At 38.5% G+C, this 16,501-nt stretch overlaps 2 protein-coding genes across 4 annotated transcripts; both read left to right on the top strand.

Moving 5' to 3' along the window:
• Positions 1 to 3,596: 3,596 nt before the first annotated feature.
• alkbh8 (alkB homolog 8, tRNA methyltransferase) lies at positions 3,597 to 9,792 on the top strand. The gene is made up of 12 exons (XM_088427593.1): positions 3,597 to 3,745; positions 4,170 to 4,303; positions 4,385 to 4,488; positions 4,689 to 4,820; positions 5,096 to 5,191; positions 5,284 to 5,388; positions 5,774 to 5,844; positions 6,643 to 6,749; positions 6,847 to 7,007; positions 7,342 to 7,607; positions 8,528 to 8,677; positions 8,980 to 9,792. Exons 1-12 carry the CDS (start codon positions 3,608 to 3,610, stop codon positions 9,565 to 9,567), a joined length of 2,052 nt encoding a protein of 683 aa, XP_088283719.1. The 5' UTR covers positions 3,597 to 3,607; the 3' UTR covers positions 9,568 to 9,792.
• A 1,477-nt stretch (positions 9,793 to 11,269) lies between these two features.
• Positions 11,270 to 15,137, top strand: LOC148416171 (THAP domain-containing protein 2-like). Of its 3 annotated transcripts, none has more exons than XM_088427734.1 (6): positions 11,270 to 11,530; positions 12,380 to 12,578; positions 12,697 to 12,807; positions 12,903 to 12,959; positions 13,496 to 13,703; positions 14,980 to 15,137. In XM_088427734.1, the coding sequence occupies exons 1-6, from the start codon at positions 11,400 to 11,402 to the stop codon at positions 15,135 to 15,137; spliced, it is 864 nt and encodes a 287-aa protein (XP_088283860.1). In that variant the 5' UTR covers positions 11,270 to 11,399. The 3 variants fall into 3 exon arrangements, with proteins under 3 accessions (XP_088283860.1, XP_088283862.1, XP_088283861.1); XM_088427736.1 differs by having other exon boundaries at positions 12,380 to 12,572; positions 13,496 to 13,731; positions 14,980 to 15,122; XM_088427735.1 differs by having other exon boundaries at positions 13,496 to 13,731; positions 14,980 to 15,122.
• Positions 15,138 to 16,501: the final 1,364 nt, after the last annotated feature.

Raw genomic sequence — 16,501 nt, 5'->3', positions numbered from 1 at the left:
TATGTCTGTTTTAAACTGCATTAGAATAATAAAAGCTCAAATTGAAATTCCAATATTTTGCACCGACACTAAGTTTTGCAAAAGCAACCCTCGCCAGCTAATACAGTGTTTGATTTTCTCTATACAGTAATTTAAGAACTCTAATACTCAATAAACCACTATTAAATTGTAATCTGATTTTCCTATGTGCAACAACACCCACATTCGTTTAGATTGCTTTCATCTCTTTTACCTTGTTGTTTCATCACCTTGGTTTTTGCATGAGTCATCCTCCTCAAAATACAACTGATCAGTTAACATCAAATCCCTGTAGACTAGTAAAGAAGGAAACCGCTATTTTAAAAACCCATATCTTGTTTCTCCATTTACCCGTCTCCATCCTGCAGTCCCCAGCTAATTAGAATACAAAGATGCCGTTGGCAAGGGCTTGCCGTCTGGTAACCAGCCCCAGCATTCCAAAGAGCGATGGCATGCCTCAAGGGTAGACACACCAGGCCACTCAAGTTTGCAATGTTTCACAACTCACTTAGTGTTGAAGGTCGTAGACTCATTGAAACCCGAAGAACAAGAAGACCTTAACATAAAGTGCAAAAAGGTACATATATTAGAACATACAATGCAACCACCCTAACGAATGCCTTAAAACTGTACAATATGCGATTCAACACAAGTATCCCGGACAAATATACCTTGCAAGCTCACAAAAACTGATGTCAACAAATCTCCTGAGATGCTTCGGTACTACTATTGTGGAAGGCACACATTCATGTTGCACTCACTCAAAAATCTGGCTACAATTATTAAATGGAAAAACAAGAACGCACAACAAAAAGTGAGCTGTGTAGATCCAATGCGATTTTTATCCTCCCTTCTGGTCCACAGTCACCATATTTGACAGCTGTCATTAATGGGTGAGTACAACATTTTTCTTCTTCTTATCACAATTATTATTATTATTATTATTATTATTATTATTATTATTATTAGGTTGAAAATAATTATACTTAAGTTAAAGTATCACATATACATTAGATATGGGTTTTACAGTGTGATGAAACAGAGTATAGCTCGACTTTAGTTTGACACCCTGCCCAGTATCTTCACTGCACTTTTTTTTTGTAGAATCAGATCATCCGCTGTTCCTAAAAACAAGAATAGTTTCAGCTGCTTTGAAAATAGTTATAGATGAGCGTCATTATAATGAAAGAAGGATCAGCCATGTGCTTCCCTTTCTGACCAGCTGTTGTTTTGTAGAGTAAACTGATGGCGAACGGGTCCCACTGACAAACCCAGTCTGGTGCTGCAATTATATACTTAGATGACTGAAGACAGGTGATTCCCACATTACATAACACATGCGCACACATATCTTGTGCATGTTATTGGCACACAATCATCCACATTGTTCATGTAAATTAGCAAATGCCAAGTTTCAGAAATAGACACCAGCTAGCAGGAATTCAGCGCTGCCACAGGAACACACCTATGTATCACCTAACAATTCAAGGGCCTGATAAACTGTCAATGGCTTCTTCTTTGTCAAAGGCTCCCCAGGAGAGTCCCCCTATTTAGTTACATTTTATCCCTTAGTATCAAGTAGCAATAAAGAGAGAATGATCCCTGAAGGATTTTTGTCTATCTTTTGATGGAAGATTAGGGAAGCATTAGATATGGCATTGGCATCATTGTTTTGGCTGTATACAGTATGATGTGCCCACAAGTGAAAGGGAAGAATGTCAATCAGGTTCAAACACAGTAATTGCCCCATTGCTCACTTTGGATTGAGAGCAGCCTGGATGAAACCTGTGTGTATACACTGACCAACCACATTTTTTCTCCAGAGGCAGAGTCCACTCAGACTCAGCCAGCCACTAGCAGTTACTTACATGTAGATGTACTGTAGTTGTATTAGTTGTAGTAATCATCGCAGTAGTAGCAGCAGTAATAACAATAAAAGTACAGTGATCCCTAGATACTACAGTGATAGTACAGTGAACCCTGCCCTTTGATTTTCGTGCTCTCGATCTTTCGCGGAATTTTTGGGGCAAAAAAAAAGAAGCTATATTGCAGAGACGTTCTGTGACATTTTCCTGCATGCCAGACAGACGAGGTAACTATAAATGCACTTGCCAAGGGATGTCAAACTACTGCAGTACATTATTTACGTTACTTTACTATTAACCCTTACATGGTTAATTAAGTTACTCCTATCCATAGCCTTTAAAATCTCAAAGCTGCTGTGGTCATTCATATTAGGGGCATATTAGAAGTCAAATTAAAGTCTAAGTTTAGATAATCAAACATGATAACATTCAGAGCTTGCACTTGAAACACCGTTTTATTACAAAAGAAATCTAGGTAAAGAGATTTCCAAGGGTCATGTGAAGGGATCTGCTTCTCTCTCTTGTTTTCTGTTACCTGCGTGTTTTTTGATTGACAGCTGCCTTGCGTGTCGAAAGCGCAAGTTGAGGCGGCAGTAGATTACAACTCCTGCCCTCATTGGTCAATGGTCGCGCTGGGGGTCAAGAGGGAGGCACTTCAATTAAGACACGCAATTAGCTCCCAGCGCGACCTACTTGGCGGGTTTTATATATCACGGGGGGATTCCGGTCCCCATTAACCGCGAAAAAGGAGGGATCATTGTAGTCATAGTACTGCGGTTGTAATAGAAGTATATTCATAGCAATAATCTTCATTCTATCACTCCATCAATACATTTGTTTATAGTCCAAACTCACGATGGTACATGGTGCCAATGCACTTCGCAGAAGAATCAAATACAGAAACAAACATAAAACTAATAATAGAACATGAATGGAAAATGATAAAACAGTTTGCAATACTGACTAAAAAGATGCTTTAAGATGGGATTTATATTGCAGGAGAGGAAGCTTCCCTAACATTAAGTGGAAGACCATTCCATTAAAAAAAAAACAGCCACAGTAGGAGAAAGGTCAATGACCAGTCGACTTTTTATTGACAGAGATGATGATGAGAAGATGTGAGTTTGAAGACCGAAGGGAGCATGGAGAAATATATGGAGTAAGCAGCTCAGACAGATATACTGGTGCCAGACCATTTAATGTCTTATAAATAAGACTGGGGGCAGGAAAATATATGCCCCTTAACCTCAATGCAATGTTCTAACCAATCTAAAAGTATCCTGTGATCCACAAAATCAAAAGCAGCACAGAGATCCAGAAGTAGGAGCAGGGATGCTAATCCAGAGTCTACAGAGATCAATAAGTCATAGACAACTCTTATCATAGCAGATAAAATGATCAAAAACATTGTTAGCACTGAGGTATGCAGTTAATTGATCAGCTACTTTTCTTTCAAGTATTTTTTAATGAGAAGTAGATGGCAAGAGGGTCGCTATTTTATTTTTTAGGAAGAGTATATACAACTATAAAAAAAATGGATGGTTATCGTGTGTGTGTGTGGGTGTGTGTGTGTGTGTGGGGGGGGGGGGGGGGGGTAAATATTTGACCAGTAGAGAGCAGCAAAACATTGGATGTGCCCAGTCTGTTGGAAACGAAGAAGAAAAATACTCCAGGAACTCTTGTCACTATAATGTTTCTCGGGGACGAGCCTTTTAAGGTACACAATGGACGTAAATGTGGAAAAAGACTTCAAGGTTTACCGAAGGAGTAAAGTTGACAAGAAACTCCTTCGTAAACGGATTAAATCCAGTCACATTTTGCTGAGACACGAAGGAATCAGTACTACGTCGGAGGTTACTAAGGTAACACATACGATTTATTGTTTTAACAGACAAGTGCAAGAATTGGCGTTTTTTTTTGCATTACATTTAACGCATTAAAATCAAAATGTACTTTGTTTCGATCGTAACTAAAGTTTATTTGTAGTAGAAAAAAACTGACTGTATAGATTTATGTTTTTGGACTGTATGTTTAAATAGCAAGAGAACTCCGACCTGTTTATTCATTATGTTGGTTATTTGCTTATTGGTATAAATCACTAATGTTTGTTATCTTTAACATGAAGCACTGCAAATGAGGTAAGATTTGTGATGCAACGCAATTTAATATACATATGTTGTTTTCTGCCTGCGTCAGAGTTAACACAAGGACGAATTATGTGCACAATATACTGTTGTTGTTTCAGACACTAATTAAAAATGTCAAATGTCTATGTGTGCTCTGCAGACATTAGTGGTGGCTAATGGTGGCCTGGGAAATGGTGTCAGCAGGGAGGAGCTGTCTGCTGTACTAAAAGAAATCGGGGAGGTGGAGGCTCTCCTCATGCTCCCTCAGAAGCCCTATGCTTTTGTCACATATGGGTAATTTGTCATAAAAATCATAAAAACATGTTTAAGTAAGTTTAACATATTTGTTTCCTTATATTGTTGCTCTCTTTGCAGATCTGAGGAGAATGCCCAGAAAGCTCACATCCATCTGAATGGTCACACACTTCAGTGTGGCGAGGGGAATAGTGTGACTCTTTATCTTAGCTTTGTTGACTCAGGTAATACAGTGTTTTGTCATATGATTAGGCTTTGGGACGCCAGGATTGATGATTTGATCTCCACTATGGATAAAAATCTAGAAAATTGGGAATGACGTTTGTTGAATAAAGTTTCTAGTCTCCTTCCTTGGCACTGCAATCGTCTTTAAGTCTGAATAAATGTCTATTTTTAATCAACATTTATATGTTTATACTTACAGTACCATGCGAGCAGCAGCTTCATGTGACTTTGCCAGCTGGGCTGGTGTTGGTGGAGGACTTTGTTTCTCCAGAGGAAGAAGCTCAACTGCTTGCTGCCATTGACTGGTCGTCTACAAGTGATGATGTCACTGGTAAGGGAGAGCAGTGTTAAGTGTAATTTGTTGTTGTTAGCTATTGCTTACAGATTAAGAAGTTGCTTTGTATTGAGGTTTAACTTGTATTAGATGATTATACTCCCTTTCTTATACTTTGATGCACAGTGATGGTTTCAAATAAAGTATCACTCAAGTAACTGCATTTATTACTACATGCTGTCTGCACACAACCACAGCAGTGTATTTTATTATGTAGAAAATGAATCTTTTTACTTCTTTGCATAATAGAAACTAATGTTCTATTTTTATAGCGCAAAAAGCTCTGAAGCACAGAAAGGTCAAACATTTTGGCTTTGAATTTCGCTACGACAACAACAATGTGGACAAAGATAAGCCATTGCCTGTAGGTAAGATGACTTGCATTGCTGCAATTTAAGCAAGTCAGTGTTTTCATATGAATTATTGGTGGGAAAAAAAACATGTGGATGTGTGTATCCAGGTCTTCCTGAGGAATGTCAGCCTGTACTGGAAAGATTGATGGCGAATGGACATACCAAGTTCAAGCCTGACCAGCTTACTGTGAACCAGTATGAGTCTGGACAGGGTTTGTTATTGCATTTACACACATTGAACAACCACGTCATAGAAGGGTCAGCAAGAATTTTGAGATGGATTTAATTCGCAGAAGTAAAGGTGTTTATTCATATCATAGGTTGTATGTACAGTTTCTTTGTTAGGTTTACTGTCATCACCTTGTAAAAAATGAAAAAAAAGTGTTTTTTTTTTTTTTTTTTTTTTTTACCACAAGATAGCACCAAATCCGGTGCACGCGTGGGGGAAATTTATTTTTTGTGCTTTTAGTTGGTTAAACTTGAGAAGAAGTTGGTTTGACAAAGATTGGATTAAAAAAATAATTATCAAGCTAAAAAATGATTTTCAATATGTTCAATGATTGTAGCATTAAAAATGGTGATTTGTCTCATTTGTAGGGATACCTCCTCATGTTGACACTCACTCTGCCTTTGAGGACACCATCATATCACTAAGCCTGGGCGGAAAGGTATGACGTTATTAACCCTGAGCTCAGTGTAATCCTAACTCATCAATAATCTAACCACGTTATTGCAGAGACCTCTCTGTATGATGGAGTTCAGTCTTATACCACTTTAAATTCCACCCCAAATAGGGAGATGTATTCTGCAAAATTTACTTTGTAATTGCTTGTTTACAAACAACCAGTCAGTGCCTGCTCACATATCAAATCACCGTGTTGAACCACCCAGTGAATATTTCGTTTATTGTAGATCATAATTTTGCAAGTGCGTATATATGTGTGTGATATAGGAAAGTGTATTCAGTTTTTGTTTCAGGGTATAGTTTGATTCATTTGCTGGTGTTCCATCCATCCATCTATGCATGTATGTACACATACACACACACACGCACACACCGGTCCTGTCTTCACAAAATTCAATTTACTTGCTGTACAGGTTGCAGTTGGAAATGGTGTAGGTGTAATTTCCTATAAGAGTTCATGCTTTTCTGCTCTGGAAAGGACACACTGGCTTCCACATGATGATGCTTATGTTGTGTGTGTGAGGAAAGTGAGCACTGTTGTGGCTTTTTCTTTTGTGGCTGGAGTTTTTATGTCATAGGATGCTGTTGGGGGTCATACCAGTCCATGATGTTGCCGCCTTGCATCAATGTAATAAGAAGCTGATCAGCCAGTGGTTCCATTTCAGCAGCTAAATAACAGTGGCCTATTTTCTTTTGTTAACAGGCATGCAGTTCCTTCATCCCTAGCTGACATATTGTCATGGTTGAAATTTGTCAATGGTTTCTGTGTGTTTTCTCACAGACTGTGATGGAGTTTCGTCATCCTAACGGCTGTGTAGTAAGTGTAGTTTTGCCTGCACGTAGTCTCTTGGTGATGCAAGGAGAGAGTCGTTACCTCTGGACGCATGGGTGAGTTCACACTGGTACGATATAATTTGTCATTAATATCTCTGCAAGGATGCTGGGTGTACACAAACCTTTAATTCGTTTTTTTTTTTTTAAACAGAATCACTCCTCGTAAATTTGACATGATACCCGCTTGCGACCCACAATGTTCGGCTCCTACAGCATGCGACCTTGGTGCCCTCGATCAACTCACCTTGAGCAAAAGGGTCACTCGAACATCTTTCACGTTCCGCAAGATCAGACATGAACCCTGCTGCTGTGGTGAGCCCGATTCACATTGAATGTAGTTCATTTGCTCTACAATGATATTACTACTGGATAATGTCTTGGCTATTGATCTAAGCAAAGTGGTATTTTCCTAGTTGTTTTGTACGCCAATATTCAAATTAGACAACATGTTTTCTATCCCTTTTCCGAATATCAACAAGCATACATTGCGAGTTATACAAGGTGTGCAAAGTAAAATGGCAGCTAAAATTCAGGCAGCAAAAATAAATAACATTGAGTTACATTTACAGAGTTGACTGCTACTTTTCTATCTTTGCTTTGCAAGTACCTGATTGGACAACTTGTTCTCTTTTTCCATGTATTTCAGCTTTTCCTTCTGCCTGTGATAGTCAAGGAGCTCCATCTCCTCCATCTCCCCCATCGCTACCTCGAGGCCACGACGATGCAGCCCGCTTGGAGGAGGAGTTTGTTCATCGGGTGTATAACGCCATAGCCCCCCACTTCAGTGGCACGCGTCACTCTCCTTGGCCGCGTGTGTGTCATTTTTTGTTCTCGCTCTCACCTGGAAATGTGCTTGCTGACATTGGCTGTGGAAACGGAAAGTATCTGAGTGTCAACCCAGAAGTCATTAGTGTAAGTACTATTTTATTTGATGGTTTTCCAGCTTCTTCCCTTATTCCAGTAACATGCATGACAGAAAACTGTCCATAGAAATGAATGTGAATACCTGTCTAAACCAGTGGTTCTCAGAATTGTTCCGATGACGTAACCTAACCAGGCAAAGCCTTTTTAATGAAATACGGACTTATATCAGTGTTGTGCAATCAGTGTCTAATTTAAGCTTTGTTAAAACTACATTAGTAGTGGTATATCTGAATGCCGTATTTTCTGCACTATAAGGCGCACCCTCACTTAATGACATATTTTAAAACTTTTTCCTTATATAAGGTGCACCTGATTATAAAGCGCACCCCCAAATAATGACATATTTGAAAACTTTTTCAATCACAATATAGTAATACTCAAAGTAATAACAATAACTCAAATAATAACTCTAAACTCAATAGCATAACTCAGTGTCAATATGACCGACCTTGGTTGCCCTGGTTTCCAGAAAGTTACATAACTAATGGTTGTTTGTATGTTAAAACAAAACAAACAAAAAAAATTTAACATACTGTAGAGCCAGCCAGTATACAAAAGAGTCACTAACATAAGATAGAAATAAGTTGCTAACACATTTTAGCAGTAAGTTGCTTCATATTCCAATTAATTAAAAAAAAAAATTGAACTAAAAATACCGTTTTTTTCATGGCTTTAAAAAACATCAGATTCGATTTGCTGATACCTGCAGAAACCCTTTTAAGATCTCACCTACCTCCTGCCCTGCCTTCCCTTACCCCTAGGGGTACAGGTGCCCCCATTAGAGAACCACTGGTCTAAACAAATTCTGTTGACAATGTAAAAATGGGACTTAGACAGTTCCTTTATTTTATTTTATTTTATTTTATGAAGATCATTAGGTTAATGTGTGTTGGTCACTCTAATATCAGGTGGGCTGTGACCGGAGCAGCGCCCTCGTCCAAATCTGTGCTGAGCGAGGTTTCCAGGCCTTTGTGTCTGATGCTCTCCATGTCCCGCTTCGAACGGCTTCTTGTGATGCCTGCATTTCTATAGCTGTCATACACCACTTTTCCACACCGGTAAGTATAGTAAAAGCATTCATGCACAGTCACTAAAAGGAAGGCCGTCATAGTTACACAAATTGCCTGATCAAATATATTTGCAAATAGCAGACAATTCTGTATTATCTGAGATCAAAAGAGCCATTACTTAATGTAGTTTGAGTCTGCGAGAGACCACTGTTTGGATGCCCGTTTTACATAATGATCAGTAAGCTTATTGTTGCTGGAAATAAAGACTAAAAAATCTGTTGTTGTCATGACCTAAATGCCTGTTTTTCTTGAGGATTAATTTAAAATGTTTGCGTATTGTTTTGTCATAGGAGCGTCGCTTGGCAGCTGTGAAGGAGTTGGTGAGACTTTTGAAGCCTGGGGGTCGGGCTCTTATCTATGTCTGGGCTTTTGAACAGGAATACAAACAGCAGAAGTCCAAGTACCTCAAAGACCACAAACCTAGAAACGACATGCCTGAAGACAACCCTGTGCCTGAAGAAAACAAGAAAATACCCTCAGATGACTACAAAGTGACAGATGACAAACTTAGTGTTCATATTAATCGCACGGCCTTTATCACTCGCGACCTTCTTGTTCCGTGGCATCTGAAGGAGGGGCAAGGAGTAAAACGAAGGGAAGATAACTCAGGAGAGGTGCGGAAGGATTTAGATAAAACAAAGTGTACAAAGGTTTCAAAAGGGAGCCCTGACTCCAGCATTAGTTCCCAAATTAAAGTTGACAGTCGTAAGTTAGAGAGTCAGAGCGGCCGGGTCCCTGTCTTCCACCGTTATTATCATGTGTTTCAGCAGGGAGAATTGGAGCAACTGTGTGTGCAAGTGGAGGGAGTCAAAGTCCAGAGTAGCTACCATGACCAGGGAAACTGGTGTGTTATTTTAGAGAAGGACTCTGGAAGTTGAAGTGATTACAAGAAGACATCAATTACAAAAACACAATCCGGTGTAAATAATGGTGCAATTAAATTAAGGATGATTTTAACAGATGAGGAAAATAATGAAACTAGAATATCATTAAACTGAGTGCAACTTTTTGCAATAGTCAAAGCAATAACACCTGTGAAAATAAAACTTGCAGCATATGTGACTTTTATCCCCAGGTCTTTATTATAAGGCACAAGGAACGAAACGAAGCAAATAAACTAGTTTTTTTTTTTAATCTGAATTTGTATCCGAATTCGATGTGTTTTCCTTGGTACATGCACCACCCCGCAACAAAAATGTGTAAAGTATATTGCAGGAACAACTGGACTCATGAGAGAATTACAATATTCTGTATCCATTCTGTATGTGTGAGAGAAATTCTACAAGATGGTCAAAGTCAAACGCAAGAAACAAACCTGACAAAGCTAAGAGTAAGATATTGTGGATTAGGGGCCACCAATCTGATGCCATGTTGCCTCTTGAGACCACATAGGCAGATGTGCTAACCAATCTTCCACAGAGCCGGCCGAGTTCTGCAATCATTTGACAATATGAAGAAGTCTAAAAAAGTGCAAATTAATATTTGTTTCCTAGTTATTGTGAGAAGTCATCAACATGATGCCTTTATGAGGATGATTATCAATTATAAATGATAAAATGGATTTAAAAATTGATTTTAAAAATGTTTAAAAAATATATCAAATTATTATATTATGAAGTGCCGCAACTTTATCCCCGATACAGCTTTAGCTAATGGATAGATGGATGTATATTACGAAGTAAAAATATTTGAGAAGGGCAGCTTCGAGAAATATCACGGAGACTTTTGAATTAGAAAAGAAATGGAGACATGTGTTTTTAGATTTTGTTAATAGAGAACTAGAGAACTGAATTTGAAAAACAAACCTTCGTTGGGTTATGTTTTATTTTTTTATTGTTTTTTTTCCACTTGATGCCAAGGTACAGTGGGCGGCTAGTGATGGGTTGATGAGGCGCTATTGAGCGTGTGGCACAAAGACACTGTTGATACTGTGTCATCAAATACTGATACCTGCTGGACGTGAAAAATCCCACGCTTACAAAGTAAAATAATGGAGATGCTGGCGCGCACATGATCTCTCTGGTTAGTAGGAAGGCGCTAGGAGAGGCAGTCTGCTGTCTCTTCTAATACAGTATACCAGAGGATCTTGAGGCCATTATTCCCCCTCAATGCATCTGCAAGTTGCAGTTCTTCCAACTCTCCCCACTTCATCATCCAAGTGCTGCCACAGGTCATCTACAAAATTTGCTCAAATTGGTCCCAGTCCACCCAACAGACAGCTTTGATTCCTCCCGGAGCTGCTCACAAGCACCCGTGTGACTTGGGTCGTTCCAGCGGTTGCGTCGCGTTGACAGACGCACTTCCTTATGAACACAGTTGGGCGCGTTTTTGCTGTGTCGACTCACTTCATGCATTGGTCACGTGATTGTTTAAAAGCGGTACGCGCACCGACGCGTATGGCAAGCCTTTTGAACACTTATTCAATACATGCAGTGATTGTTCTCTGAGCTCGACACACGCATCAGCGCATCGGTGTTGCGGGACTCATCCCTAGTTGGCGCTAATGTGTGATGATCATTTGTGAACCAAGAAGAAGAAGAAGAATTCTTTTTTTTTTTTTGGCGTAAAAGGTATGTTTATTGTATGCGTAAAAAAACCTCAGAATTCTTTACCGATTTTGACACCACTTAGATTGTTACGGAAATAAAAAAAAATATAACTATGCTACTAGATATTGAGTGCAGGCATTATCTGGACTTTTTTTTAACGAATGATTTCCAATTTCATGTTTACAGTCAAGCACATCGTACGAACTACGAAGATGCCCGAATATTGTTCGGCTCATGGTTGCAAAAATGAGCGAAATGCCAAGGTCAAAGCACGGAAAATTACCTTTCACAAGTAAGTTTTAGCTACGATTTTGTCGATGTATGTTATTTAAAAAATATATGAATACAACTGTAATCAATGAAGTCTATCAGAGAGTGAAATGGCAACAGACCCTTTTAGCTACATTTTCAGTTTGTACGTGCTAAGATAACTTATTTAATATTTAAAAATCACGAAACTAACTATGCAATACATTAAGTGCGCTTATAAAAGTGGCAAATTATTTTGGGGATCTTGTATCATTTAGCCTAAAAGGCATGGAATAAACTTTCCATTGACACAAAAGCCTTTAGTCTAAAAATGACACAGTTAAAAATGAGTTAATTTGGTTGATGAGAGGCAATTAAAGCCTTTCGTTTTTCATTCATGATCACATCCGGACTCATTTTGTGGGTGTACTGAGCATTATAACAAAATAATAGATATGGCACATGACATTGTTTTCATGACAAGATTCTGTAATTTTCTTAGTTCTCCGGATATTTATTTGACAATTTCAAATAATGGTTATTCCTATGGTCGTTTGCATGATTCATCATTATTTTGGCATGAGCTATTTGCTTAATGCACAGTAACTTGGCTTGTCAATTCTGCAGCCATAATATTCGTTCGGAGTGTCTTTTACGTCTTTCACCAAACAGTAGGGATACAAATGGCAAAATCGCTTTTAGGGATGCTTGAAGGAATTCCTGTAATTCCAGTTTATGACACAACTAGGTTTTATTTATTTATTTGGGCAGAGGTAACCTTAAAAAACAACCATTCATGAAGTGGTAGCTATTTTCTGCCATCCTACGACGTATAACTTTGTAAATATTGAAATTAATGAACAAGGTTTATACCGTTGACTATGTTTTTAAGGTTTCCAAAAGAAAAACATAGGAGGAAGAAATGGGAAGTTGCCCTTGGGAGAGAAAACTTCAGAGCCAGCAGCAGCTCAGTACTCTGCAGTGTTCATTTTAAACCTGAGGACTTTGACAGGACGGGCCAAACTGTTCGACTTAGAACTGGAGCTGTACCATCAGTTTTCAGTCTTCCAGCTCATCTCCAAAAAGTAAGGGTAAGATATGCATATGATAGACATTTTAGATTTATGCACTTCATATGGTGAATAACATTACACCCGATTCTTTTATTCGATTATAATTTTTATTTCAATGTTACTTTTGTCATTGTAGACTGTTGCAAGTAGGAAAACACAGGCTTCTAAGAGGGCTGAACAGTATCTGCAATTAGAGCCAATGGACCTGTCTCAGGCTGTCATTAATTCAGACTCTGAGCCAATTTCTGTGAGTGTTTTCTGGAATGTCGTCACTGCTGATTTAACATTGTAAACTGCTGTTATTGGTGCTAACCATTGATTTTCTCTCTTTGTAATATTCAGAATGGTGACTTTGGGGTTAATGATGAGATGAAGAATGCTTCCCAGTATCACACAATTGTGAGTCTTTTGATTTAAAGACTCTGTAAAGTGGATTCAGAGATTGTTGGAGAAAATGTATACATGTTGGTAGATAAGTGAAGAATACATGGTCAGTATAGATGGAGAACTGTTGCTGCAAAATGTTGAGATACAAGCCTCAATTCCACCTGGCTCCAGCCTCTCTGTTTGGTGTGTGCATGTTCTTCCTGAGCCCATGTGGTTTCTCTCCACATCAAGCCGCTCTCCGGCTTCCTCCCGCAGTCAAGAAACATGTATGGCATTTGTATCGGACACACTAAATAGGCACCAGCAAGCCTGCGACCCTTGTGGGGATAAGCGGTTATAGAAAATGTATGTATGCGTGTGTGTGTGCGTGTGTGTAAAATGTATGTAACTGTGCACCAATACAGGCTAGCCCTGATGTAGATAATTTTGCTGTGAAGTAGCAACTAGGAGACTGTGACATCTATGTGGTGTGACAAATTCATGACTCAATTTTATGTTTTAGGGACTTAAAAACCCACTCAAAATATCTTCATCCATCTGTCTCTTAGGACCACTCCTATGCATTGCCTTCTGCTGTTCTTCTAAAGAAAAGGCTAGATGAAGCCCTAGCAAGAGTGGAGAGCTTGGAGCGGGAAAGCAGGAATGCAAAAATCAGGGAAGGAAGGGCCAAGCAAATGGTGTGCTGTCTGATTGATGAAGTGAAGGAGAAGAACCTCATCAACTTAGATCTACAAGACAAGCTTGATTTTTATTTAGGTAAAATGAAAGTACAACTTAAGTGTAGGTATGTATTTACCATTGTGCTCCAAAATATTTGCATTGAAAGGGTTACTATTAGAAATGTTGCACATCGTTGATAGAAGCCCAACCCCTTCAATTCTCTATATTTAATATCTCTGCATTTGATTTTAAGTTTAGCATTAGCACATTTAATCTTTGACTTTTTTGGGCACCATAGCAGACAGAACACTTGTGTAGGTCCTGAACTTGATCTTTAAAAAAAATCAATTTTCAAGGTGGGTTTGTGAGCATAAACAGCCTTCTGTATTTCAAATGGCATTCGAGTCCAGACTTTGGGCGTACTTTAAAACCTTAATTTTTTTGATCCATTTAGAGGTTTACTTTCTAGTATGTTTTGGATTGTTGCCCTGCTGCAGAACCCAAGCTCGCGTCACTTTGAGGGCAAGAACTGAAAGCTGAATAGACCACAACAGCCAAACAGAAAAATATAATTTCTCAATTTTCCCATCAATTGCCTAAAGTTTACCAGGTGCATAAACAGAAACGAAGCCTCAGCAATAGTTTGTTTAACTTGTAGTATATGATAGATGAAATTAAGACAAATGGTAATGAAACCGTCTTCTATCATTGTCGGGCATGCACTTACTGTATAACAGACAACCGACATCCACCAATTGAGTGTCTTGCAAAGCATAATAATGCCATCCATTGGACATGATTCTTTACTTGCGCTCGCGTCCCTGCTTTCCTTAAATGTGGGATAATAAACATGGTTGCGTATTATAGTTTTGGGTTAAACCCCTTAGCTGTGTTGTGTTTCAATTTCAGTGTAGCCGTAGAACCACAGATATAGTGTTAACTTTAAATGTAAGTACTAAAACAGAAAAAAGAATTTGAGTGCAGACAGAAGTAGACCAGCGCCTGGCAAATTACAGACCAGAAAAAAATGGTCAAATGTCGCCCTCTAGTGGTGATGGAAGGTATGGTAAAAATACATAAAAGGACGGATCGATGATTATAATTTCGTCTTGTTTGAAAAAATGACGGACCGTCAATGACAGAAAAGGCAGGGCTCTGACGAATGACGAATTTTGGATCAGCAAAAAAAATTGAAGTTGCCCACCTCTGGTGGGAACTATGCAAAAAAGTATGGATAAGAGAATAGGCCGAACGGGTTTTCACCACACTGGAGCTGCAATTTATTGTTTAATTTTTTTGCTGGACTCCCCAAGTATGATTTAATTTTTTTTTTACTAATTTGTTTTTAACCCTATCCCTCCTTGAATTTCAGGTCTTAATCTCAACCTCCTTGCAAAGAAGAGCCATGAGTACTCAGAAGACCAGCGGCAGTTTGCCCTTACGCTCCATCTTCATGGACCAAAGGTCTATCATTATCTGAGAAAGACTCTGCAACTTCCCCTCCCACATTTAAAGACTTTACAAAAGTAGGCATGCTGCACTTTTTTTTAAAGATTGAGTGTAGTGGTTGAATACATTTGACATTGAAGGCCTGTAACTATGGCCATGACATTAAGAACAGAACTTCAATTCAGAACAAATTGCATTATGATGCTTTGTGCATATAATCGAGCTGATGGAAAAAAACAGAAATTAATTATGGAATACATGCAGGTTTTTATTTGGACTTATAGTTTGGTCATGGTAACTATTAGAGCTAGTCTTCAACTCAATCAGGGTATCCGTTGTAAATGCTAAATTGAGTATATTGAAGAAAATGAAGTTGAAAAATACATTACATCTATCTCATGTTTTTCTTTTTTTCAATTGCGCTTTTTTCCTTTTCACAATTTTAAAGGTGGATGGGACAACAACTCCATGACGGAACAATTTCAGATGATTTCCCACCCTGTAGTAATGATTCGGAGTGGTGTTGAGCCAAGTGGGTTGAGCGACGTGGTAGCAACAGCGAAGGCTATGCCCCTCTCTGTCCTTGAGATGTCCTTTGCTGTAGCAGCTGAAGAACCAGATGAATGTCCATCCCCTTCTGCCTACACACCTGTGATCATGTGCGACCATACTTTCCTGTCCAAGGTTGTTTGACACATATTGATAAGAGACACTATATTTAAAAAAATAAAAAAAATCCAGACCATACTTTATAGCTTACATAGCTGCATTTCTTGCATTTGTAATAAAACTGGTTGCAAATTCAGCAAATTGTTTTATATTTGTGTGTTTTTATCCCTATAGACTCCAAACAAATGTGCCCTGATTCAATATTTTTCCTCCCAGTGAATTGGACCATTTTAGTAGTTACAATTTTGAAGGTTGACTCAAAATACATACCAGAAGCTGGTTAAGTGCAATTATTGGAAGGAGCATTAAAGGCATCAAGACCATACCTTCAACCATCTGGAATGCACCAAAATTAAATATGACAAACACGCCAATAACCCTAGCGAGGATTAGGGGATATAGGGGAAATGGATGAATTGATGGAAAAAAATCTAAAATCATAAAAAAAAAGTTTATTTCATTTTGGTTTTCATTAAATTGTGAATGCATTTATGACGCTTCAATAAAGCAATCAAATTCAACCAGTTTAATATATTTTTAAAACTGAAATAATTTTGAAATTTGTCAAATAGACCCACCTAGTCCACGTCATCATCAAAGACCTTGATAATTTAGTCACAAAATTTTTGGCAGCAACCTGTTTGGGGGAAATTGACTCAGTTTATTATGTCGAGGCATGCGATTCACATTTTTTTGTAATCTTCAGTATGGCTGAAAAGTAACAAATATACTGTAATTGTCAAATTGAATTTGTTGGTGAATAACTTATGTTTGGC

Source organism: Hippichthys cyanospilos, chromosome 11 (assembly GCF_059441005.1).
Source record: "Hippichthys cyanospilos isolate Australia breed blue-spotted pipefish chromosome 11, RoL_Hcya_1.0, whole genome shotgun sequence".
Taxonomy (NCBI): Eukaryota; Metazoa; Chordata; class Actinopteri; order Syngnathiformes; family Syngnathidae; genus Hippichthys; species Hippichthys cyanospilos.
This window is presented reverse-complemented; position numbering and strand designations above follow the sequence as displayed.